General features: G+C 36.6%; 4 protein-coding genes and 1 non-coding gene across 5 annotated transcripts in view; 2 read left to right on the forward strand and 3 right to left on the reverse strand.

Annotated features, from left to right (window-relative positions):
* rdx (BTB/POZ and MATH domain-containing protein rdx) overlaps positions 1-4,126 on the reverse strand; it is a 71,326-nt gene extending 67,200 nt beyond the window's left edge. The window contains exon 1 of the mRNA XM_036816966.3: positions 3,715-4,126. The gene's annotated coding sequence lies outside the window, so the exon portion shown is untranslated. The remainder of the gene's footprint in view (positions 1-3,714) is intronic.
* On the forward strand, positions 1,089-3,629 carry LOC108006237 (probable cytochrome P450 6d5). The gene is made up of 5 exons (XM_017069677.4): positions 1,089-1,682; positions 2,008-2,160; positions 2,219-2,649; positions 2,773-3,021; positions 3,405-3,629. Exons 1-5 carry the CDS (start codon positions 1,153-1,155, stop codon positions 3,566-3,568), a joined length of 1,527 nt encoding a protein of 508 aa, XP_016925166.4. The 5' UTR covers positions 1,089-1,152; the 3' UTR covers positions 3,569-3,629.
* A 521-nt stretch (positions 4,127-4,647) lies between the features above and the next one.
* LOC108020859 (dnaJ homolog subfamily B member 12) lies at positions 4,648-7,047 on the forward strand. The gene is made up of 6 exons (XM_036816823.3): positions 4,648-5,109; positions 5,623-5,797; positions 5,897-6,308; positions 6,413-6,525; positions 6,588-6,751; positions 6,808-7,047. The coding sequence occupies exons 1-6, from the start codon at positions 4,977-4,979 to the stop codon at positions 6,918-6,920; spliced, it is 1,110 nt and encodes a 369-aa protein (XP_036672718.1). The 5' UTR covers positions 4,648-4,976; the 3' UTR covers positions 6,921-7,047.
* Positions 7,048-7,469: 422 nt separating this feature from the next.
* On the reverse strand, positions 7,470-8,811 carry LOC108006236 (huntingtin-interacting protein K). Its single transcript, XM_017069676.4, has 4 exons — positions 8,637-8,811; positions 8,309-8,370; positions 8,136-8,243; positions 7,470-7,697 (listed from the first exon to the last, which is right to left on the reverse strand). The coding sequence occupies exons 1-4, from the start codon at positions 8,740-8,742 to the stop codon at positions 7,599-7,601; spliced, it is 375 nt and encodes a 124-aa protein (XP_016925165.1). The 5' UTR covers positions 8,743-8,811; the 3' UTR covers positions 7,470-7,598.
* Positions 8,812-19,815: 11,004 nt separating this feature from the next.
* On the reverse strand, positions 19,816-19,897 carry TRNAS-GCU (transfer RNA serine (anticodon GCU)). Its single transcript has one exon. It is a non-coding gene; the product is annotated as a tRNA-Ser (tRNA).
* Between the last annotated feature and the right edge of the window lie 4,006 nt (positions 19,898-23,903).

Raw genomic sequence — 23,903 nt, forward strand, 5'->3', positions numbered from 1 at the left:
TTGAAGATGTATCCGACGGATTGACGCTTATGACTCATAAACCGGTACTTATGACCATACTTAGGTTAAGCAAAGGCACAAACAACAAACGAATTTTTCTAGGTTAAATACTTTTTAATTACATCAATTTCTGTCTATTTCGTAAGCTATCTGTATATCCATTTTCTTCAATTTTTGTTGTCTATATACACAATCAATAATGGCTTTCTACAAACTGCGTTCTATAAGTAAATGACATAAGCGTCAATACAGATTTCAAAGATTTAAGTCACACAAGACTATTCATGTAAAATGAGTTTATAACACAGACAAATTTGTTTGCTCATCCGTGTTAAATAAAGAGGTGCAACAAAGGCGGACATTTACATTATTTGTTCACAAAGTTTCAACTAATTAACAAGTGTATAGTTCCTTTGTTCAACTATTTCATCAAATTCGCTAGTTTAAAATAATCTGAAACTCAATCCAAATAATCTCTTGGATTTCTACAACAATGTTGTGGGAGTTAATATTGTTTTGACATAATACTTGATAAAAAACATTGTATGGCATCAAGTTCTAGAAAAATTGAATTTATAAGAACTATTGTTTAAAGTAATCTATTTTGACCCACAATTTACAGCTTTGAATACAACCAACACTTAATTCACTACATTTTCTTAGGTGTGTCCGCACGTAAAGTCTCTATATATAGATACGTAGTACGTTCTGAGGTTATATGTAACAATTTGCTCTATCATTATCAAGATGCGATCTGTAGTATAGCCATTGCAGTGTTGTCTACCTTCCTCACAGTCCTACCTAACTACAGTGACTGCAAACTTAATCGGCAAATTGTTGTTCCCCGCAGAGAACTTTTAAATCGCCTTGTCACACTGACCAGACACTATATAGATAGTACTCAATCGGAGGGATTTCTAGGCAAACTGACCGACCTACCTCTAAAGGAATCGCTTGCCTAGAGTGTTATTTGTGTACGTCCAAACCTAAAAAAGATAAGGTAATCTGTCTGTTCATATGGCGAAATTGTTTGACACACGCGGCGATTGGGAGAGTTCCCTAACGACTATAAATTGTCGGTCGGCTACGACCGGTTAGTTGCGATTCAGAACGCTAGAAGTTCGGACAGAGAGTGAACAAAATATAATCATAATGATCGGAATATATCTATTGATTGGTGCGGTCACATTACTATATGTCTATCTTAAGTGGACATTTAGCTACTGGGATCGAAAGGGTTTCCCCTCAACGGGGGTGAGCATTCCTTTCGGCGCTATGGAAGCCGTAGCCAAGGGAAAACGTTCCTTCGGATTGGCCATTTACGACATGTATCAATCGACAAAGGAACCGGTGATTGGATTGTATCTCACCTTGAGACCTGCTCTTTTGATCAGAGATGCTCAACTGGCCTACGATGTGCTGACCAAGGACTTTGCCAGCTTCCATGATCGTGGAGTTTATGTGGACGAGAAAAACGATCCGATGTCAGCGAGCTTGTTCCAAATGGAGGGCTCCAGCTGGAAGGGGCTACGAACCAAACTAACTCCCTCGTTTACCTCCGGAAAACTTAAGGCTATGTTCGAGACCTCCGATTCCGTTGGTGATAAGTTAATAGCCAGCATGAAGGCTCAACTTCCTGAAACGGGAAGCAAGGAGCTGGAGCTCAAGAAACTTATGGCAACGTAAGTCAAAGATTCGTACTTGATAATAACTTTGTAAGATAATACATCAAATAGTACTTACTATTACTAATATTTAATCAACGAATCAACTACTTGAAATTCTTTAGTTTATTTGACTCTATTCATTACCGCATCAAAAGACAAGTTTATTTGTCTAAAGATCTTCCGTATACGAGATTCGAATTCAAATTCCGAGTAACATGTGCTACCTTTAAATGTATATGTAGAATTCTCCTAAATACGTAATTTATAACCGCTAATAATTGTTAACTGACTTATCTTATCTAATAGATAACTAATACTGCACTTTATATTTCTCCCCCAGGTATGCCATCGATATTATTGCCACGACTATTTTTGGCCTTGATATTGACAGCTTTGCAGATCCCAACAATGAATTCCAGGCCATTAGCAAAAAAGTTAATCGTAATAACTTTGAAGATATTGTTCGTGGAGCAGCTAGTTTCCTGTATCCCGGGTAAGGTTACAGGGAAGTTTTAAGATGTCAAATCATACTAATATTCATTATGTCATAGCCTGGAGAAGTTCTTTGTGAGGATCGGCTGGAAACAAGAGGCCACAGAAAGGATGCGAGAGTTGTCCAACAGGACCGTCGACCTTAGAGAGGAGAACAATATAGTTCGCAAGGACTTGCTGCAACTCCTTCTGCAACTGCGGAATCAGGGAAAAGTCAACACAGATGATACTGTTTGGTCGGCGGAGAGTACTAAAAATGGAGTGAAATCAATGTCTAAGGATTTGATTGCCGGCCAGCTATTTCTGTTCTACATTGCGGGCTATGAAACGACAGCCTCCACAACATCCTTCACTCTGTACGAACTCACTCAAAATCCGGAAGTGATGGAAAAAGCGAAAGAGGATGTACGCAAAGCTATCGAAAACCATGGCGGAAAGCTGACCTACGATGCCATCTCAGACATGAAGTACCTGGAGGCCTGTATCCTCGGTGAGTTTTGAAAAGAATTAGCAATCCTTTAAAAATAGAGAGACCTGACCTTAAGACAAAAGCAGTTCATATTAGTCTGACAAATATTATTCTTAACGAACACTTTTTTTAATGCTCTTACAGAAACTGCTCGCAAATATCCTGCTCTTCCATTGCTAAACAGGATCTGCACTCAGGACTACCCTGTGCCCGATAGCCAACTAGTAATCAAGAAGGGCACACCTATTATAATCTCTCTTTTCGGAATGCATCGGGATCCCGAGAACTTCCCCGATCCGCTCAGCTACCAACCAGAACGCTATCTCCAGGATAGCAAAAACTATAACCATGCGGCCTATATGCCTTTTGGGGAAGGACCCAGAATGTGCATCGGTAAGAAAAAATTTCGATAAAAGAGGTGAAATCGTTAATATAATTAGTTAGTGGGTTTTACGTTATATGTTATCAAAACAATTGGTAACCGAGCACTATTTAGCTCTGCTTCTTTAAATGAATTGGAACTGAATGTTTAAGATTATGTTTTTGGAACATTTTTCTACATACAGAGTATTAGAAATTTGAAATTTTCGTAAAGTCAAGAACAGAATTTCGATTATAACATGCATATGTATGAACTTTTAAAGACTTCCAATCCAAAACATTGTTTTTAGAATCAAATTTTTTCACTTCTTAGATCTTAAAGCTGGATTTTACTTCATAGACAAGGTCTTAAAGAATCCTTCCTGAAAACTAACGCATTTCTTTCTATATTTCAGGCGCCCGCATGGGAAAGGTGAATGTGAAGATAGCGATTGCCAAGGTTTTGTCGAATTTCGATCTGGAGATCCGCAAGGAAAAGACTGAGATTGAGTTCGGAGTCAATGGAGTGCCGCTGATGCCAAAGTCCGGGGTTCCCGTGCGCCTGTCCCTTAAGAAGTAGAGCCTAGTCTAGCATTTAAACTATGTAAACCTTATAATAAACCTGCAATATGTATAGAAAATATGGACAAACATTTCAATTGGATGCACTTTTCTCTCCCTCTCCCTCTCTCTCACACACACACACACATGCACCCGCGTACGCACCTTTGTAAATGTAAATAGTTTTTGTTCTCTGCTTTACATAAGTCGCCCTATTTACTCGACATTGGGAAGACTTGAAGTAAAATTTGGGTGGTCAGCTGCACTTGATTCTCCCAATTGCCGGGAAATGCACTTTTTCCAGCTATGACAACACAATATGGCCGAAAAAAATACTCTTTCACTTTTTCCAGGCCAAGTTGTGTGAACTGCGCCACACACACGCACACAAGCACACGCGCACGCACTGGGGGACACGCACACTGTCGCACTCGCGGCGATGACGTTTTTGTGGCCGCTATGCACTCAATTAACGGGCCTTTTCGCGGCTAATTCGACTGCACTCGTTCGGCGGCGACCCTTGGCTATTACTTTGCAAATTTCCAAGTAAATACGACGAATTTGGCGAATCAGCGAATCACTCGCTTCCCATGCTGCGGCACACACTCACACGCTACCACCCACACGGACGCATGCATATGTTTGACGTTGGTGATCTGGCAACGCTGCGGCAATGCAACTCTGGCTGGCTATCTGGCGGGATCGGCTGTTAATCGCCAAATATTTCATAGCTAACTAGAGATAAATAATTTCAATTGGTTACTTAAAAAATGTTTTCATAACATCATAATTAGCTATATACCAAATATTTATTTATTTTAACATGTAACCAATCAAGGGTTGCTAAAACTCGTATTTAAAAACGATAGCACAAAAAATTTGACGTCTAGTGATTATATATATTTTTTTGAAAATTGAGAACAGTCACTTATTTTAAAATTAAACATGGGTTGAGTATTGCTTTAACCGGTTCTGAAGCCGGTTAACACCGAAATTTTTTTTTAATCATTTGGGCTTTGTAGCTAATTTTATTATTGTTTAGCTATTAAAACTAGCTATTTTCTGTCACCCCCACAGCTGAATGCAGCCCTGTTCGTGATTTTCCTTCGATTGGGTGGCAGCACCCTTGTTTTTCTCTGCTGATGAAAAAGTTGGGAAAATAAAATCAATTAAATTAAAACTGCAGTGAAAACATAGTTCTCAGTGAAAGTGCGGGTGAACCGTATAGAAGGAAAACATAGTTTTTCAAGGGACTTCAAGTGAAAAGACCCCGAGCCCAGCAGGCGTACGTGTGTGTTCGTGCGTAGTCCGTAAACGTCACACGCAAACGAGGCTCACGCACACAGATAAAGAGAGCGGAGCCCGACTATTTACTTTGATCACCACGTACTAACTAGTTTATACTAGTAATTACGGATTCGGACGACATGGATGGCAACAAGGACGAGGCCCAGCGGTGCATTGACTTCGCGGTCCAGGCACTCGCCGAGGGCAAAATCGAAAAGGCCGAGAAGTTCCTGCTGAAGGCGGAAAAACTCTTCCCCACGGACAATGCTAAAAGTAAGGATAACGGATTTTGGGTCTAGAAAACCCCTACTCACATGGCCAGTTCATCCAGTGTTTCTTGGCAAGCCTCTTTCTTGTAATGCCTTTAAAGCGGTTATCTTGAGGGTTCGGTCTTATCTATAAAAACAACAAGAATATGTTTGTTTTCCCGAACCAGTCGTTGGTTAGCTATCGAAAACGGTGTTCCGATTTTAATCTAACCAGATATTAAACTCCTAAGTGCGTAATAAAGGGCCAACTGTCACATGTAAAATTGACTGAATTATACTGGTTGTCCCGATAGCATTAGAAAGGTACTACGTATTAGTGTTGCACAATAGGAAAGTCAATCCATCCAGTTTAAGTCAATAACCTACAATACTAGAGATTTTAGTATTACTCAACAAAGAAACATCTTATAATTTGTAGTAATTTTCAATAATAAAGTCTAACAATGATTAATATAGATTTAACCAGCATAATGCAATGACCTTTGACCTAATGACATGTTTCATTAACACTCTTTAGAGCTACTTGCCCAGGTAAAGAGCACCCCGGGAAGCGGAAGCAATGGCAAATCTCGTCCAGCGGCTGCGAGCGATGAGAAAGACAGCGGTCCTAGAAAACGTGTGAACTCCGATTCACGTTCCAATGCCCCAGATTACACCAATGATCAATTGGAGGCTGTACGAAAGGTCAAGAAGTAAGTGCCATATCGACTACAGAGATTTCTATTAGTTCTTTATTTTTATATACGGTTTCCCGAAAGCTTTTATTTCAATTTTTAATTACTCTCTTTCAGATGCAAGGACTACTATGAAGTTTTGGGCGTGAGCAAGACGGCGACGGACTCGGAGGTCAAGAAGGCCTACAAGAAGCTAGCTCTGCAATTGCATCCGGACAAGAACAAGGCTCCCGGTGCTGTTGAGGCCTTTAAAGCTCTAGGCAATGCAGCTGGTGTCCTCACAGATGCCGAGAAGCGCAAGAACTATGATCTGTATGGCATCAATGAGTCGCACAGTGGACACGGAAATAATGGTGGTCACCATGGACATGGCCAATACTATAACAACGAGTATGGATATTCCCGCGGTTTCCAGGCTGATATCAGTGCCGAGGAGCTCTTCAACATGTTCTTCAACGGTGGATTCCCACAGCAGAACGTCTACATGCGGCAGCAGCGACGTCGTCATCAGGCTCGCGAGGAGCGGGAGGTAAGGGTTAAAGTCAAGAAACCTAAGCCTTGGACCTTGACTTTAATGCAACTTTTTGGTTTGAGCCTCGAAGATAAAACTTTACTTTTCTCTATATTTTCCAGGGCAACAACTCTTCAGCTTTGATCAACTTGCTCCCCATCTTGCTGCTCATTGGACTCTCCATGATGTCGTCCTTCTTTATCTCGGACCCCATGTACAGCCTGACGCCCTCTCAGTAAATAATGCCTTTAAGCCACCAAAATGCAGTACTAATTATGTTTGCCCTTTAACCCTTAGTAAATATTCTGTGAAGCGTGAGACGAACGCCCTGAAGATACCATACTATGTCAAGGACAACTTCTATTCAGAGTATCAGGGCTCGGTGGCCCGATTAGAGGAATCCGTTGAAGAGGACTTTGTCAATCATCTGAAACACTCTTGCAGTCGAGAGCGGAATTATCGTAAGTAAAGCGAGTGAACTTCATAAAACCGAAGTTTAAAAAAAACATAATTTCAGGCGACTCAATGCTGGCCAAGGCGCGCACCTTTGGCGATCGGGACCTGTACAGAAAGGCGCAGAACATCAATACGCCTTCCTGCGAGAATCTGCAAAAGTATTTAATCACATAATTTAGTTAATGCTACTACACGAAATCCTACTTCCTATACCCCATTTTAAACCTTAACTGGGTTGTAGTCTCTACATAATTTGCTTTAGTTGTTATAAATGAATTTCATTGTCTGTTTTGTTTCTTAATTTATATGTCTATTCAACTACCTTCCCTTTCTCCCCCTCACAAAACGAATTGGAACGAAACGCATAGACATGCTATGAGAGATCAGGTTTTCCCTAATAATGTTTGGTAGCATGATCGGTCGATCAACATTATTATTTCGATAGAGCAATCGGCAATATGTGAGAGCGAAGCAAACGCAACTGCCAAAAAGTCATATTTACGAGTATAAGTGGAGGGCCGAGACGAAGGACTATTGTTTTTTCATTTAGAAATCGGATAACTATAAATATAAATTATACAAGGATACGCATGATCACATATTGATAGTAAAATTGTCAACGGTTTTTTCTTAAGGACACGATTGCATGGGCAGTGGCGATACTCTAAATAAAATTGCAAGTTATTACATCAAAAATAAAATCCTTTTAAAAAGGAAAACAACTTGTTTCCGTTGTGGGCTTAAAAGTTTGTTTGTTTTTCTTCGCTAGAGTTTATAAATGTACAAATAAAGCAGTGTTACGCTACATAAAAGAAACAGACGGCGGTTAGTCCTCCAGGTCCTCCAAGCACCTCAGTTGCTGATGATGGCTTCCAAGGCGGCCACCACGTCGCCACTCTGCTCGCGGAGCACTTTCTCGGCCTGCGCCTTGCTAACTAGCAGCTCGTTCATCTGAAAAGGAGGAAATCATTACTTTGTGTGCTCAGAAGGAGGATGAATGTAGCCAATGTTAATCCTGACATTTGGGTAATATTCTTTTTTTTAAGCTATTCTATAAAGTTTGATAGAATGAAAAATATTAAAATACAATATTTTTTAGGAACTTAAATTATTTGATTTAAAATTTATGGATTCACTAGAGCAATGAATAATTTCCCTAACCTATAGCTTGGGAACTGGAAAAGGATTACTACATCTATGACAATATTGCTCTGCTCAACAAGTGCTAGAAAAGGATCTATATTTGCAAAATAAGTAAGCCATAACGTCTACGTGGTGATAGAGTGCCCCACGTAAGTCTTTCTATATTCTTTGAAAATGTTTAAATAGAAAAAGAACCCTATTTAAAGATATATCAAACTTAACTCGGCGAACCTTGTGGTTACTTACAATCAGTTCAATGTCCTCCTTTTTGACTTGGACCTTTTGGAGCTCCTTTTCCTTGGCTACTCGCAGTTCGTTCTCCTTGTTTCGCTGGTTGCCAAACTGTTCCACGGCCTATAAATAGAAATAAAAGTTAGTATAATACTTTGAATTATATTGTTTATGTAGTATGTACTTACGCTGGATATATTAGCCGCGGAGATCTCTTTTTCCTCGGCATAATCCGTAACACGTTCCAAATCTAGGGATAATATAAGATATACATGAGTTATATTTATGGAGATTAGGCTAACAGAAAATAAATAGAGTCTACTGCCGGCAATTTTTCCAAAGACGAAAAGTTCTAAAAAATAATGGTTCACAACTTATAATCAGTTTAAAATGTATGTTGTTTTAACCGCCAAAAATGTGTGGGCGCTGTAATAATTTGATATTTCGCCCACAGTTGACTCCTTTTTTTTTGCATTTTTTTTTAGGGGTAGGGTTGAGGGCAACTGAAATATTTACCTGCGGCGCCGTCGTCATGCCGTTTCACATCGGATTTCTTTTGTTTTTGATCCTGCTCATCCTCCTCCACCTCTTCTCTGCCGTTGATTTCTTCAGCTTCCGTCATTTTCGACTGTTTTATTTAATAAACTATAAGAAATTTGTACGTTTTGCTCGGCACCTCGTGCGAATAGAGATGGTTAACCAGCGATGACACTATCGATAAGATCAAGGTTGTAATCGATTATTTATTACTCTATATTTTAGCTTATTTTAAAATATATTAATAATTTAAATATTTCGAAATATTACTTTTTTAACAAAAATCAATGAACTAGTTATACACAAATTATTTTATTTGTATCCAAAATAAAAACAGCGTTGCCACCTGGTAGCTTTTTAGTCGAAGTTCGGCATCCCTGTTTCTTGACGCGCCAAGTTTGAAAAGTTTGCTTAATATTTGTACATTTACAACCAAAGGAATAGTAAAATCATCAGAACGCAGAGAAAAATTGTCATTTTGTGGGCAACAACTTTCAAGCCCTTAATTTTGACAAGAAAACGAGAGCCTTAAATGTTAAAGAAACATTTATGTCGTATGAAAAATTAAAACCCCATTAAAAGTTTTATAAAAGTAAGTAAATTCTAGAATGTATAAAAAAAAGCGTGAGAGAAAAAACATCTTTTTTAAACTAAATAACTAGTTTTATATATACTTTATTTAAATTTAAATACGTCAATGTTCTTGTTAATTGAATTTAAAGACGAAGTTTGTGTGTCAAACCGCAAAACTAATTAAAAACGTCTCGCACATGAAACGTAAGTAACTGCTTTTGGCGTTTTTCTCGTTTCTTTTGCACATTCCAATTTTTGTGTTGCGGTCAAAATGTTAATTATAAGTTTGATGCCCGGCTATAATTAGATTTTGCAACAGCAGAGACATGAATACTTTTCATCCGACATCCTTTTTTTCCTAGTCTCCTGGCGGGGGTCCTCCATGTCCATGTGTGTGTCACTGTGTCCTGTTGACATAATCGTTTGCCATCATGATTAATTTAATTGTCACTTTGACGTAAGGACTCTCACAGTTCCTCCTTCTTGCCGGCTTTGCTTGGGTTGAAAATCAAGATTAATTAGCATCCATGACCATGGGCGGTCAACATCATTTGTTAGGGGGTGTGCGTGTGTGCGAGTGGGGGGTGCGATGGGGGTGCGATGGGTCAAAGGATGAGCAAAAAAGGAGGCATCCACGGGGAGGCAACATATGTGCACTGCATTTAATTCGATTTTATTTCGGCAGCAGTGGGTTTTTTCGTCCGAATTTCGCATGCAGAGCGCGAGTGATAGGAAAATAAAAAGAAAAGTGGAGCACGGAAATTCTGGTTCTTCAAGAGCTAAGTTATTGATACCCTGTAAAAGCTAGGATGACATTTTAATCTTTATAAGAATTACATCTTGTTACATTAGCAGTAACTTCTGGGAGTATATTGTGAACAGAAAATACTACAAAATGCATTTTAAATAAGACCAATTTCTAAATCCTAAAAAGTAATTGATTTTTGTAATCAAAATGTTAAACATTTCTGGGAGTATATTCTGAACAAAAACTATAAATTAAATTTCAAAAACAATTTAAACAGTTGAAACAGTTTTACTAGAATATACATTTTAAATAATAAGACCAATTTCTACACTAATCCTAAAATTTAAATGATTTGTTTGTTGTGATAATCATAATGTTTAAAATTTCTGAGAGTATATTCTAAAGACATAGTATAAATTTAAATTCAAAAAAATTTTAACAGTCAAATCAATTTTACTAGAAAATACATTTTAAATACTAAAACATATTTTTATACTAATCCTAAAATTTAATGCAATTTTGTAAAATAAAAATGTGTGATTTGAACAAGTTTAAGACCAGTTTCATTATTAATCCTTAAATTTAATTTATTTTTTTTAATCACAACCTGGCAGGACTAAGAAGTCTTCAAAAGTAATAACAAGTAATAATTAATATTTAAGTTTCTTAACCCTACATATCAAGTTAATAACCCTTTTAAAAGGGTATTCAAAAAGGGAACATGAGTTTTGTTTACCGCAGAATCTCAGCTTAAACGTGGCATATGTGATTGGCAGCAACAGGCGTTGCATTGTCAGAACTCTCTCCGCTTTTCCCACCCAACTCCTTTCAATTTTTCCCACCCAACTCCCACAATTTTTTCGTTGGTCTTGCGTTTGCCAATTTGAAATTAAATTATGGTGCTAATTAGCGCAGCACATAAATTAAGTCAGCAATTTCGGTTGGCATTGTGGTTGGCAATGGCAAATTGAGCATTGCATATCTACAGGGGCATCCTGTTTCTGTATCCGCAAGTGTGTTGGGTGTTGGCACCCAAAAATTCACACAGTAAATTCTTTTTCCATTTTTTTGGGGGTAAACTCGCTTGCGTGACGTAATTTAACTTGCATTGTCTTCTCGAAGGGCAAAAATTTGTGTCGATTTTGTTGTTTCTGGTGGTTACTTTTACACTCGTTTTTATTGTTTTTTTTTCGGATTGCTTGTGGTTTATGTTTTTTTTTCGCTTGGGTTTTTAAGTGTGCGATACAGATGTAAAGATAGGATAGACGACACGCCATAAATGTGTTATCAGGATTGTGTAATAATTTAAAGCCCAAGAAAGGTTGACAAATGTGGGGATTTTAGTGCTAAGATGATTTAAAAATTTAAGTTTTATTTTTAAAATGCTGTAATATGAAAAATAAGTGAGTATTGGGGGGTTTTCTTGCCCTATAATGATTAAGTGATTTTGAATTATATCTATTTATTTGTTTTATTGGTACATGTACATTTTCCTAGTTACTTATACAAATGTTTAAAGAAATTCAATGCATTGTGTACTTATATCAGTTGATTTCTTTATCATAAGTCATAGAATTTACTTATCTTTTAAGTTTACTTACATGTCCTTTAAATGTAAATTTGGTGATTATTATTTTTACATCCTGAGTGATGCTTGTCTGTATATTTCTGATGTCGAAAATCAAATTAATTCAAAGATTTGGCATTGAACGTGTGTTCAATCCGACTCAAACCTCCACCAAAAATCATCACTCCTGTTGGCTCAATGAAACCACACTACCTGCTCCATTTTGGGGATTCCCTTCATGAACTGAATGCACAATGCAATTGACTGCACACACAGTGCCGGTCAAAATATTAGCATTGAGTATTAATTATATTTTTTCTTTAAGTGTCTAACATTTAAAAAATCTTTCTATATATATTTTTTTATAAGATATGGAAATAAAAGAAAAGTCTTAGTGCCATAGATAGTTATATATTTCAAATTTATCCTTATTTATAATTAAAATAAAGGAACTCAGGTACTGTTTTAAATAATTTTAAACAAGCCTGCAATTTTCATTTGGTATAAGGATTTTCTTGTCCTAGATTTTCGACTTCTTCTGTTTAATATGCATTCCTCTGCATGGGTTTTCAGGATGCAATGGCCCAGGTCGTCTGTGCCAAATGACATTGGGCTGTGTGGCATCCGTGGCCAGTCAATAAATAAATTAGCATAGCAAATAAATTAAGAAAATGCAATTTTCAAGAACTGTTGCACAGACGAACGCGTTCAGCTCCTGCAACCCTAAAAATATCCACTGAAATGCCCATTCAAGGGCGGTCTTTAAATTTCGGTTCAGTTTTCCAGTGGCGAACGTTGCCGTTTCTGGCTCATTGCATGCATAATTGGCTAGCAAACTCAATTACGCTAATAACACTCGAAAGCCCGGCTCAAATCTAGTGTGTGTCCTTAAATATTTATGTCTATGGGTGAGCGCTTGACTGACGCCACCAGAAATTATCCTTCTAGCAACCAAAACCAAACCAATTCAACTCAATTCAACTGAAGAAAAAACGAAGATGGAGGCAAATAATTGAGCCATTGAAGGCGCTCCAATGGTCAGCAAAAGTTCCGACTGTAACAGATAGCGAAGTAGGAAAACTTGCTCCTTGCAGGGATATATTTAGTTTGGGTTCATCCTTGAGGTGGAGAGGGTCCTTCCGAGTTCGTGTGGCAAAGGCGACCCATTGACGACCTTTATCGGGGTGTACATAAACCATAATCGCAATTGGCAAGTGGTCGCCACTCGAGGAAGCATCCTTTTGGCTATTGTCATGCTTCACAGGATGGACATACAGCCACCGATTTACTGGCATACACGCACAAACGTTGCAGAGAGAAAAAAGTTTAAAGATTTTTTTATAAATATATATTTTTATATATATATATATATTTTTTAAATTTTTTCTAAGAAGTATTTGCTCATATTATTATCCGTTTTATTTTTATCAATTACAGGGAGAAGCTATATGTTTGAAAACAATTAAAAGTTAGATATACTACATCCAAATAGTATTCGCACTGCATTTTATAAATGTTGGGTACATAAATTATAAAACTATGAACTCCTCATGACTATGTTTTTAATTAAAGTACATTTATTAAATTAACATTTCTAAAATAAATTTTCTAAATATTATAAAGTTTATAAAAATGTGTGCAATTTCTTTTTAATTATATTTGTTAGTGTTGCGAGGCTAATAAGAAGTTTTAGCCGCTCGCTAACTGTCAAATTTCAAAATTCGATTTATTTGAATTTAAAGTCTGTTAGTTCAAAAATACTGTTAAGTTGTTCAACACTGCTAGCCAGTGTCATCTCTATATTGTTAGTATTGGAAAACTTAGGAATGTAAGAAGAAGAAGAAAATGATGCTATGATAAGTTGAAGAGCAGCAAACCACAAGTGTAAGGAAAAATGTTAATAATTTGATTAATTTTGAACTCATTTGAATTTGAATAAAGATTTCAGCTATTTGTATGCTGTGAACCAGAGCTTGAAATAAGTGGAAACCCTCTGGGACCGTGGGTGTCCCAACAGTTAGTAAGCTTACAAAATATGTTAATTCAAAAAAGGTTCAAAAAACCTATATCTATATCTATTTTAAAAACTTTTTTAGAGGCTGAAACCCTAACTTTACCTCTCCAATTTATTTTTCATTTAAGAACCTATTGATGTTTTAACTATACCATTTTTTCTGAGTGCACTTTCTGGCTCTGGGCATTGGCCAGTTTGGAACGCATTGAACGGAAGCCGCTGCTCATTCATTTAAAACTTGTCTGCAAGTTGCCAAGTTGCTCTCTTCCTCTGCCAATCCGCTGGAAGAAGGTGCAAGCCCTCGAGTTTGTCTGTCGCAAAGTTCCTCTTCCGCCCACTTTTTCCCAACCCACTGCCCCCTGCCCCCGCCCCCCTGCCATAATGTATCCCTGACATTTTGCAACTTTTGCGTTTAACAATTTCGCTTCCTTCCGCTGGCTAAACGGCGCCAGGTTGTCGTGGAAATTTGTTTTAATCGTCATCTTTGCCATCTACGTAAGCGTTTTCCCAGCCCCCACAAACATTTTCCACCTCCCACCGCCTCAAGGGTTCGTTGACAGTAACTCCTTTTGGTTATCGATGGCCTGTTCAATATTTTATTAGTGTCGTTAGGCGAAACGACTCCAAACATCCTTTAGGTAGGTACTACCTTTCGACTGACTGAGTTGGCCTTTGCTTTTTCTTCGTTTCCTTGTAATCTTTTTTTTGTTTTTGGTATTCGGTTTTATCTCAATAAATTTTTATTTGGCAGTAGGTTAGTTTGCCGACTTTGTTTCACTTCTAGTGTCTGTTAACATTTACATAGGTTACCTATATGGATTGCTGAGAAGGTACTTAACCTATAGGCAGACAATTGACCGCCTAGAAGATTAATGTCTTTTGGGAATGGGAAAAGAATTTTTCAATAAATCTGTGTAAGGTCATGGAAGAAATTGGTAATAAATATATGTTTGGTAAATAAAGCACAAGTAAATTATCATAAGATTTGTGGCTTAGATAACCTTAAAAATATTTAGGATGTGAAGGTCGTAGATATTTTCAAAGTTTCTTATAAGCTATAAATAACTGGTAACTAAATTAGTTATAATTAAATTCAAACTTAAAATAAAATTTATAATGATTTTTTATTCTGTCAATTCTTGAAAAGGACAAAAATGATAAAAACTAGATATTCCATAAAAGATTTTAGTAGCCTATTGAAAAAGTATCTTAATAACAATGGAAAGCCATCCAATATGTTACACTGTTATTTTATGCATTTTTCCCCTGCCACCTAGTTTTACCTTCCAAAAAACGAAAACCACCAAAACCACCATCGAAAAAGTTGCGATAAGCTCGAAGAACTTTTGCAGACTGAGAGTGCATAAACATTCGCAGCACTTCTTATCAATAGGGATATAACAACATAACCCTTACGTTCGAAGGGGAGTGCGTATTTTCGTAGACTTTATAACCGGCAAACACTAAAACTGTCTGCCATTGTGTCATGCATTTAACTCTAAACGTTATTATTGTCGCCTGACAGTCTCCGCCAATTTGGCATAATGTGTAATATTTCTTTTTTATAACCGAACTACGCATCCGCCTTCAGCCACCGCGCACTTAAGGTGTACCAAGTGGAAGCGAGAGAGGGTTACAAAAGTGGAGTGAGACGGGGAACCAAATGTACATCCATATATCCTGGGTGGGTGGTAAGGATAATAAAGGATAAATGGCACTGCATACTTCTTAGCGGAGCCCTATTCCATTGTCCGACCAATTGAGTGATGGACCCAGGAATACTTATTTTATAATTATTATAATATGATCTAAGTTACTTACATGTCAGTACCTAAAGTTTTAAACTGTCTTTGGTTTGTATTATTGCTTAATATAGATTTTATAGATTGAATAAAAACGGAATATTATATAATATTATATATTATAAAAAAAGATTGGTACTAATATATAATTATTTACAAATAAATTAATCTGTCCAACATTTCCATTCATATATTTCTGGAGTATAACATACTTCTACCAACCATTTTTCCAGGGTATTTGTAGAGTGTGTAAATCAATGAACACATCCGGACTTCCGCCTAATATATAACATTATATATAATTTCCATACAAATTATTCTTTATTTCTTCTTTACAACTTCGTAAAGGGTTGTTTTATTATTATTCCCACTTCCATTTCGGGGAAAAAATGTTGAAAAACTTGTTCCTTCGTTCTACTCAATCAATTTTATGTGCTCACCATCCAAAAATGTTTGCCGAAATCAAAAGCGAAAAAAAAGTGAAAGAAATCTTCAAAAGTTAATTTTTCGCCTGAATGTTACTAATTAGAAGTGCGGTAGCCAGACCTTTGTCGAAAATAGGGGAGAGGTGTGAGATGGGGCTACACTAGGAAAAAAATCGAACACCTTTTATATTAATGAAAAGAACTCAAAAAATTCGAACCCCTTAACATGTTTGCGGTTAAATACAGGGAATATTGTAGACAATATATGTTGTTTCTAATATTTTTCCGAACTGGATGAAAATTGATAGGTAAACAAAGGTTTGTAAAATTATAATTTATAAAGACATTTATTTAAAGCTTTACAATTAATATTTTTGGCATGACTTATAACTGACTTATAATATAATACTACCCATAGTAACTGGACTTGCCAAAATAAATCCAGAAAATGTTAAACATATTTATTTCTCTCAGTGCATTTCGAGAATCCAAAGGCAAGAAGGCGAAAACGAGCAGACGAAAAAATCCATCAAATGTCTATACATCATTTTAACAATCAATCAACTTGAGCACAGTTAATCCACACGAATCGTGTTACATGCGGCCAAGGGGCGTGGATGGGTGATTTGAGAGGGGGTTCGAGGCAGAGGGGTCAGCTCTACTCGAGCTGACTTGAGCCAAACTGGAAATCTTGTATATTAATCAGTCTATTAGACACGATTTGTTCCACTGTCCTCCACATGGCGTGGCGATTATTCAATCAGCTCTCCATCGACCCTCACAGTGGGTCGTCCATTTGACCCAAACGACCAGAAGGAGTCGAACCCCTTACCACCAGATTTTTCGGTAGCCCTTTGTTTGCTGCGTGGGTGAAAGCCGTGTACCTCATGTCTGGTCTTTTTTATTGCCCTGGGCTCTGTGAATTTGAGGCCTTTTTTGTCTTACGACCTTGAAAATTACGAACAGGTGAATTTTTATGCCTACCAGGGTGATTGAAATCGCAAAAGTCATTACATAACTTGTTTTTGAGTTTGATTGAATGAGATAGCAAATAAAAAGTAAAAGTATTTACTCATTAATTTTTTTTTAGGTCATCCAAAATACTATATTATTTATTAAAAACAAGAACGAATTGTATTATTTTTTCAACTGTCTTTTATTTATTTATTCATTATTGTTTTCTGTTCATTTTTTATTTTATCAGGTCAGGTTTACTCATTCATTTTTATTAGGTCATCATTTTGTGTCTCAAAGTACTAGATTATTTTTTAAAAAACAATTACGTAATATTATAATTTTTCGATAGACTCTTATTTATTTATTCATTAATTTTTTCTGTTCACTTTTTACTAGGACATCATTTATTTATCGCTCTTAAGTACTATAATACTGATTTGAAATTAGAGACTTAAGTATTTTTAATATTTTTGCAATGGACTTATAAAAATGGGTGTGAATATAAAACACATGGGTTTATGGGTAAGAAATCTATCAAACATATGAGTGTTTGAGCTTAATATCCATCCTTTATGAAATCGTCAAATAACCATATGACAGTCAACAGAAGTCAACCCCTTGGCTGTTTGTGGCATTAAATAAACTCCCATTTGACCATAAACAATCGACACTAAACATAATCCAAGACTCATTATATTTCAATACGATTCTCATCATGGTAAAATAATAAGTCTGGGTAGTTTCCCTTTTAAACGTCCGAATGTGGACAGCAGTGGCTGCCCATCTAACCGTACTGATCCATTTATGACAGCTTCTCCAATGAAAATTTTCGCTCATATCGTAAAGTTTGTGTGTGTGCTGCTTTTTTATGAACCCGCTGCAAAATGGCCAGCGATAGAAAAGGCATCAAATTTGATGGCGTCTATGGGAAAGTTGATGAGACTTTGCCTCTAGTGGGAGTGGAGATGGAATATTCGCCAAAATGTTTGAGACCGGCCAAAAGGGCTTTAAAGGCGAAGGGTTAGCGCTGCTCGGGACATAAAAATGAAAGACAAGCTCAATTGAGCAGCATTTGCATATTGAAGTGACTTGAACAGAGTTGACGCAAGGCGACTTGAATCGCTCTGCACAAAAGATACATTAAAGATGGGGTCGGGAAAAAAGATAGTGGCTTAACATATCCCTGAACCCTTAACCTCAACTATGCACTGGAAAGAATTTGTAGTTATTCGTTAAAAATGTTAATAAATTCAACAAAAAATTAAAAAAGAGGACGTTTTATTTTTGTTAATTTGTATTCAATACAAACAATTAAAAAAATATCAATTTACTACACATAATATTATTTTAATGTGTTGTTTAAAAAAATTTGACCAAATGTAAATCTTAAGAAGAAGTACAGAAAGGAGGATAAAAGGATAGTTTTTCCGAAAAAATGGATCTTAAAAAAGTTTTTTTATAGATCTTTTCTTTTAACACATAAAGTTAAAGACCTGGAAAAAGTATACTCTTTTGTGTTAAAATACATTTTGTATGTCATACATATTCTTCGTTGAGGAAGATTTAAAAGAACATTTTTCATAACCTCTTTTGATTGAAAAAAAATGTTTAACTCTCTAAAATAACTTATAGATCTTTTCTTTTAACACATAAAGTTAAGGACCTGAAAAAGTATACTCTTTTGTGTTAAAATACATTTTGTATGTCATACATATTCTTCGTTTAGGAAGATTTAAAAGAACATTTTTCATAACCTCTTTTGATTGAAAAAAAATGTTTAACTCTCTAAAATAACTTAAAGACCAGGAAAAAATATACTCTTTTATGTTAAAATACATTTTGTATGTCATACATATTATTCATTGAGGAATATTTAAAAATACATAACCTCTTTTCATTTAAAAAAAAAATATGTTTAGCCCTCTAAAATAGTAATAAAACTTTTTTTAACATTTCGTTAGAAAATAGAACTTATACATTCTCCTAGTACGAACGAATAAGGGGATAGTCATTTAAATTAATATATTTTCTAATATTTTTTTCAGTGTCTCAGTCGCAATATTCCAACTGTGGGGAAATGCAGAACCCTCAAGGATAACGCTCCATGTATGACTTATGGTGCTTTCTGTAGCCACCCACAGCCCTTCGAGTGCAGCCAGGACAATTCAATTTCATCATTACCAGCCCCCCTCCGCCTGCCACCCATTTTGCCACCCCCTCTACTACCAAAACCCCCCTACCCAAACCCCAACCCCACCCATGCAGCACGTCAGCTGTTTGATGGCGCCGCGTTGCGCACTCGCAAAGATTTATTTTTATCGCCTACCATTCCAATTCAATCCAATTCATTTCGCTTGGCTTTCCATCTCTCCCAGGATTCTTTTTTTTAAGATTTTGATTTTTGGCCACAAGTACGGGGGAGGGGGGGTAACAATTGTGGAAACATTTGGTTGCCATTCCTCCAGCCGCGCCACTTTCATCAGGACAAAGTGAAGATGCCTCGGCGGCTTTGGCTCTTGGCTTTATGGCCAATTGGGTTAAGCCATAGATATAGATGAGGACATAAGCGGGAGGTTGAAATAAGAATCATATATATGCCTAGCCGCACATCAGGCAGCCAAAATATATTGATATACGACCCCAGCCAAGTAACCAAAAGGTATAAAAAACTTAAAAGTGCCCAGAGACAAAAGCTGCCAAAAACACAAGGTTTCCATTTAAGACTTAAATTTGATAAAATTATTTCTATGTTCAATCGAATAATAATAAATAATAAAAGAAAAAATAATAAATAAGTGCATAGCCAGTTATATTATTTCGGTATCATTTTACAATTTGGCTAAGTTATTTGTATTTATAATTATGGTGATTAATTTGAATGTATATTAAGTTAAGAAAGGCAAAGAGTTACTTAGTTCCTCATTAACCTTTTTCACTTTACGACATCCAGTTTTAAAAGTGATTAATAATGAAAGTAAAATCTGATGCAAAATATTCCATAAAGTTATTCACACATTTGTTAATAATATTCTAATTGAAAAAAAAATCGCGGTGAGTGCAAAAAATTCCATTCGACGAGGATGGGATTCGAACCCACGCGTGCAGAGCACATTGGATTAGCAGTCCAACGCCTTAACCTCTCGGCCACCTCGTCACTTTCTTTTCGACGAAATTCTAGACCTTTTTGTACGCTTACCCCGTTTAAGCACTTTCTTTACTGTGCTCTACCAACTATCTATCTATCTGTATCTGAAGAAGTGAGTGAATGCGCGAATAAGAGTTGATTATGAGCGGAAATTTTCTTATCTAATTTTAGAACTGGGACAGAGTCGCAGCCTTCGCTCGGATGATAACTGGTTTCAGCTCGAATCTGGAGTGAATGTCTTACTCCAGCTGCGTTTGCTCAGGCCTTATATAGTTTATGGTTAGATAATGAATAAATTAGGTGCCAACAATGGTCGGTGAAGACTCAAAACGAAAGGCCTTATAGAACCTTAAAAAATTAAAGTAATTATGACAAGTGATCTGCTTAATTATTTAATATTTTACGGCTTGTTAGCAGATTTTTAAAAATTGTGTATGAATACCAAAAGTTATTTATCAAAATGTTAAAAATGCTTAGTTTCTATAATACTTATTTACCCATAAAACCTATTAATTTATGTTTGTAGTTTACAATTTAAGATTTAAGCCAAGAACTAATATATAAAATCAAGGATAAACTGGAAATGAAAATATTTTTATTATTATTACCCTTCATTAGCGAAAACCAACTCATTATTGGACAACTTATAAGTGCAAATGGCCTAAAACCAAACCTCTTCCTTAAAAAGGTTCCTTGAACCGCTGCCAAAAGGCAACCACAATTCCGACTCATCAGAGGAATCAATTTAAATTAATTTTTACGAGCGGTAAACTGGAAAGTTCCCACTTCCCCAGTAACTCCCTCTGCAGAACCGAAACTTTGTAAAATCGTATTAAGTCATAAAAGATATTGCGTGAAGAGCGGGACCAGAAAGGACCAAAGGGAAGGATAAAAGAAATTGACTTTGACGCATTTACGACGGAGGGAGGCGCGTGTATAGTTTTACGATCATTGCCTGGGGGTCTTTTTCGCCCCACCCCCACCGACTATCGGGTTAACCGAGCATAAAATCTTCGAAAGGCGTCGGCGGCAGCGACTTAAATGGTTTTACGACCCCAAAAACAAGGGGGTACGGGTTCGGGCATGACCATAAAAGTCAGCATAAGCGCCAAAAAGAGTTTTGATGGATGTCGTGTGAAGGCGTTGTCAGGTTTATGGATACGTATCTGGATCTGCAAGTACGGGGGCACTGCCAGTTGCTAATTGAGCATAAATCAGTGATGCTAAAAATGTTCGTTACTGGGAATTTATTGCCTTCAGATACTTTGCGCACTCTGAAATTCTTTCGCGCTCCATCCTCTTTCGGATTTGCAAAACTTTCCTAATACAAATTGCATCGACACTGAGGCGGAAATTGCACAGAAAAGAGAAAAACAGGGGGGAATGATAGAGTCAAGTATTACCATTACATAGAATTTAAAAATTTTTCGGTATAATTATTTGGAAAATGTTGAAGATTTTTAAGGGTTAGTATTAAAAAACTTTACGGGGGGCATGAAAAAACTCTACATCCTAAAACTACTATCTTTCGGACTTGGGGATCCCGAGGCCCATTCAATAACAAAGTAACTTTTGTGATCAGATGGATAGATTACCATTTCCCGAAACATAGATTACCCCAAAAACCCATCGCCACGGTATTAAAACTAGCCAAAGGCCGACGACAAAGTGGTCAACATGCCACAAACTTTTTTGTTAGTTATCCCTTTGCCAATCGCGGGTGGCAAAGTTCCATGCTCTGCAGAATTCTTTTCCAACATTTTTAAACAATTTAGCGCAAGAATTAAAAATCGCCAACGCCGCGCAACGTGGAAAACTTTTCATCGCAACGCAGCAGAGTGAAAACTTTTGTACGCGAAGTTTGTCGGGTTATAAATTATACTCTCGAGGGGAAAATCCTAGGGAAATGGGGGCCGCACAGCACCTTTGGCATACTGCTGGGGACGGTTTTTTTAAGCCGATTTTCATCTTTCGTTTTCGGGTTTTTCCTTTTGCCATTGGCAGCACCGTAGACTTTTGGCGCCAACGGGTTTGACTTGTACAAATTGCTGTGTCGACCGGCAAAAATACACACACACTCTCCGACGCACCCGCACGCACAGGAAAAAGGGGAAAATCAGGGTTCTTGTCGTCGTCCTGGCAATGTCTCCTTTTTTGGAATACTCTTCTTGAATAGGGTATAAAAGTCATTAGGAGTTATAAAATCAAAGGCCTTAGAAATGTGACTTATTATATTAATCAATAGCCTCATTTATGCATTTTGAAATGTATTAAGAGCTGGAATATACAAAATATATAAATTTTCTAGTTCTAATGGATTTAAAAATCTTATAATTAACATTTAGACCTTTTAAGTTACATATTTTGGTCAACATCAAGTAATTTTTAAAAAGTTCAGATTTGTATAAAGCTTCCTTTGAAATAAGGATTTATTTGTTATATTTTTGTCTTACTTATTTTTGGGAAATTTAAAAATAAAGTCATGATACATAAATTCATTTTTTTAAAAGTACAGTTTTAAGTTATAATATTATTCATTTTAATTATTCATCGTTTTTTTTACTGAAAAACGAATCCTATTAAGAATGGTATCGTTCTACATTTTATCTTAAACAGTATTTTTCGTCATATTAAAAAACCAAGAAATTACTACATACATCATGTTAATCATTATTTAATTTCTTAAATGGCATGTGATGAATACAATTTATACTTAAAATCTCTTAGTTGCACATAAATTTAATCATAAAGTTTCTTACTCAGCAAGTGAAATTCATTATTTTTAATTTCTCACAATGTTAAAAGAGTATTCAAAAGTCGTTGGGATACGAGACAGTCGGTGATCCCTTGTCCGTTTTATACCTTTTGGCCTGGCCTTTGGCACTAATGGATTATCTAAGCCTTTTAGTGGCTATTGGTTGGCTTGGCAATTGTTCCAGGGCTTTAGGTCGTTGGAGCCAGACTTCTAAGGGGGATGGGTAAAGGGCCGCGAAAATGGTGAAGGAAATATCCATCGACAGCTGTGTTGGCAAAATCTTGGCATAGGGCAATCGCATTTGAATAGTTGGAATAGCCCATCTTCATTCCCCCACCTCTTCCACCAAGTCTCTTTGGGTCATCATTTCATATGTAAATGCTTTACATTTTAATCGCTTCATTATACCGGGAAAGGTTCCACGATATGTCCATAAATTATGTTTATGGAATGAATAGTTTCAATTTATGGATCAACTAATCAATATTAATGTCTTCCTGAATGCCTTAAATCTGCGGGTCCCAGCTAAGCTGATTATCGTGTACAAGGGTTCTGACTACAGAGTATGACCTAATCAAAGTTTTTAGAAAAACAGATAGGCTTAAGTATTTATTTCGAGAAGCGAACTCAAAGGGAATTAAAAAAGGTATCTATAGTCTATTGTAGAACCATTTATAAAATTTATTTTAGATATTCCTTTATGAGAAGACATGTTTAAGTTTTTAGGTATATTTAGTATGCGAAAGTAAATTCGAAATTCAGATAGAATATAAACTTAAATACTAAGCCCTATCTATAGTAAGCAATAAAAAAGACTTAATCTCTGAAAGAAATTCCTTTCGCTTGTCTCATTCAAAGTTTCTTTCCAGATACGGGGGGAATTCAAGAATGCCCGCCCGTGGATATCGCAAAGTTGTTGCAGTGCATTCAACTTCATTCATGACATGATTTATGCACTTCCAATCCAATCAAGAAGTGCCCCAGACTCGTACTTTTGCATGCACTTATAAGTATAGTACTGGACTTACCTCAGCCAGCGAGAGAGATCATTCATTTCAGGGCAACGCCAGACGGTTGCGATATCAGTGGAGCGCCAGACACAAACCGGCACATATACGTATATGTATAGGCGATATGACCAGAACTTGCATCTATAATTGGAACAAAGGAGCTCGGCTGAGTTAAGCCGAGCTGAGACGAGAACTCGAGCTGATCAGAACCAAGAAACAATTCATATTTCCGCATGCCCCTGCGCTAAGT

The sequence above is a fragment of the Drosophila suzukii genome, chromosome 3 (assembly GCF_043229965.1).
Source record: "Drosophila suzukii chromosome 3, CBGP_Dsuzu_IsoJpt1.0, whole genome shotgun sequence".
Classification (NCBI taxonomy): Eukaryota; Metazoa; Arthropoda; class Insecta; order Diptera; family Drosophilidae; genus Drosophila; species Drosophila suzukii.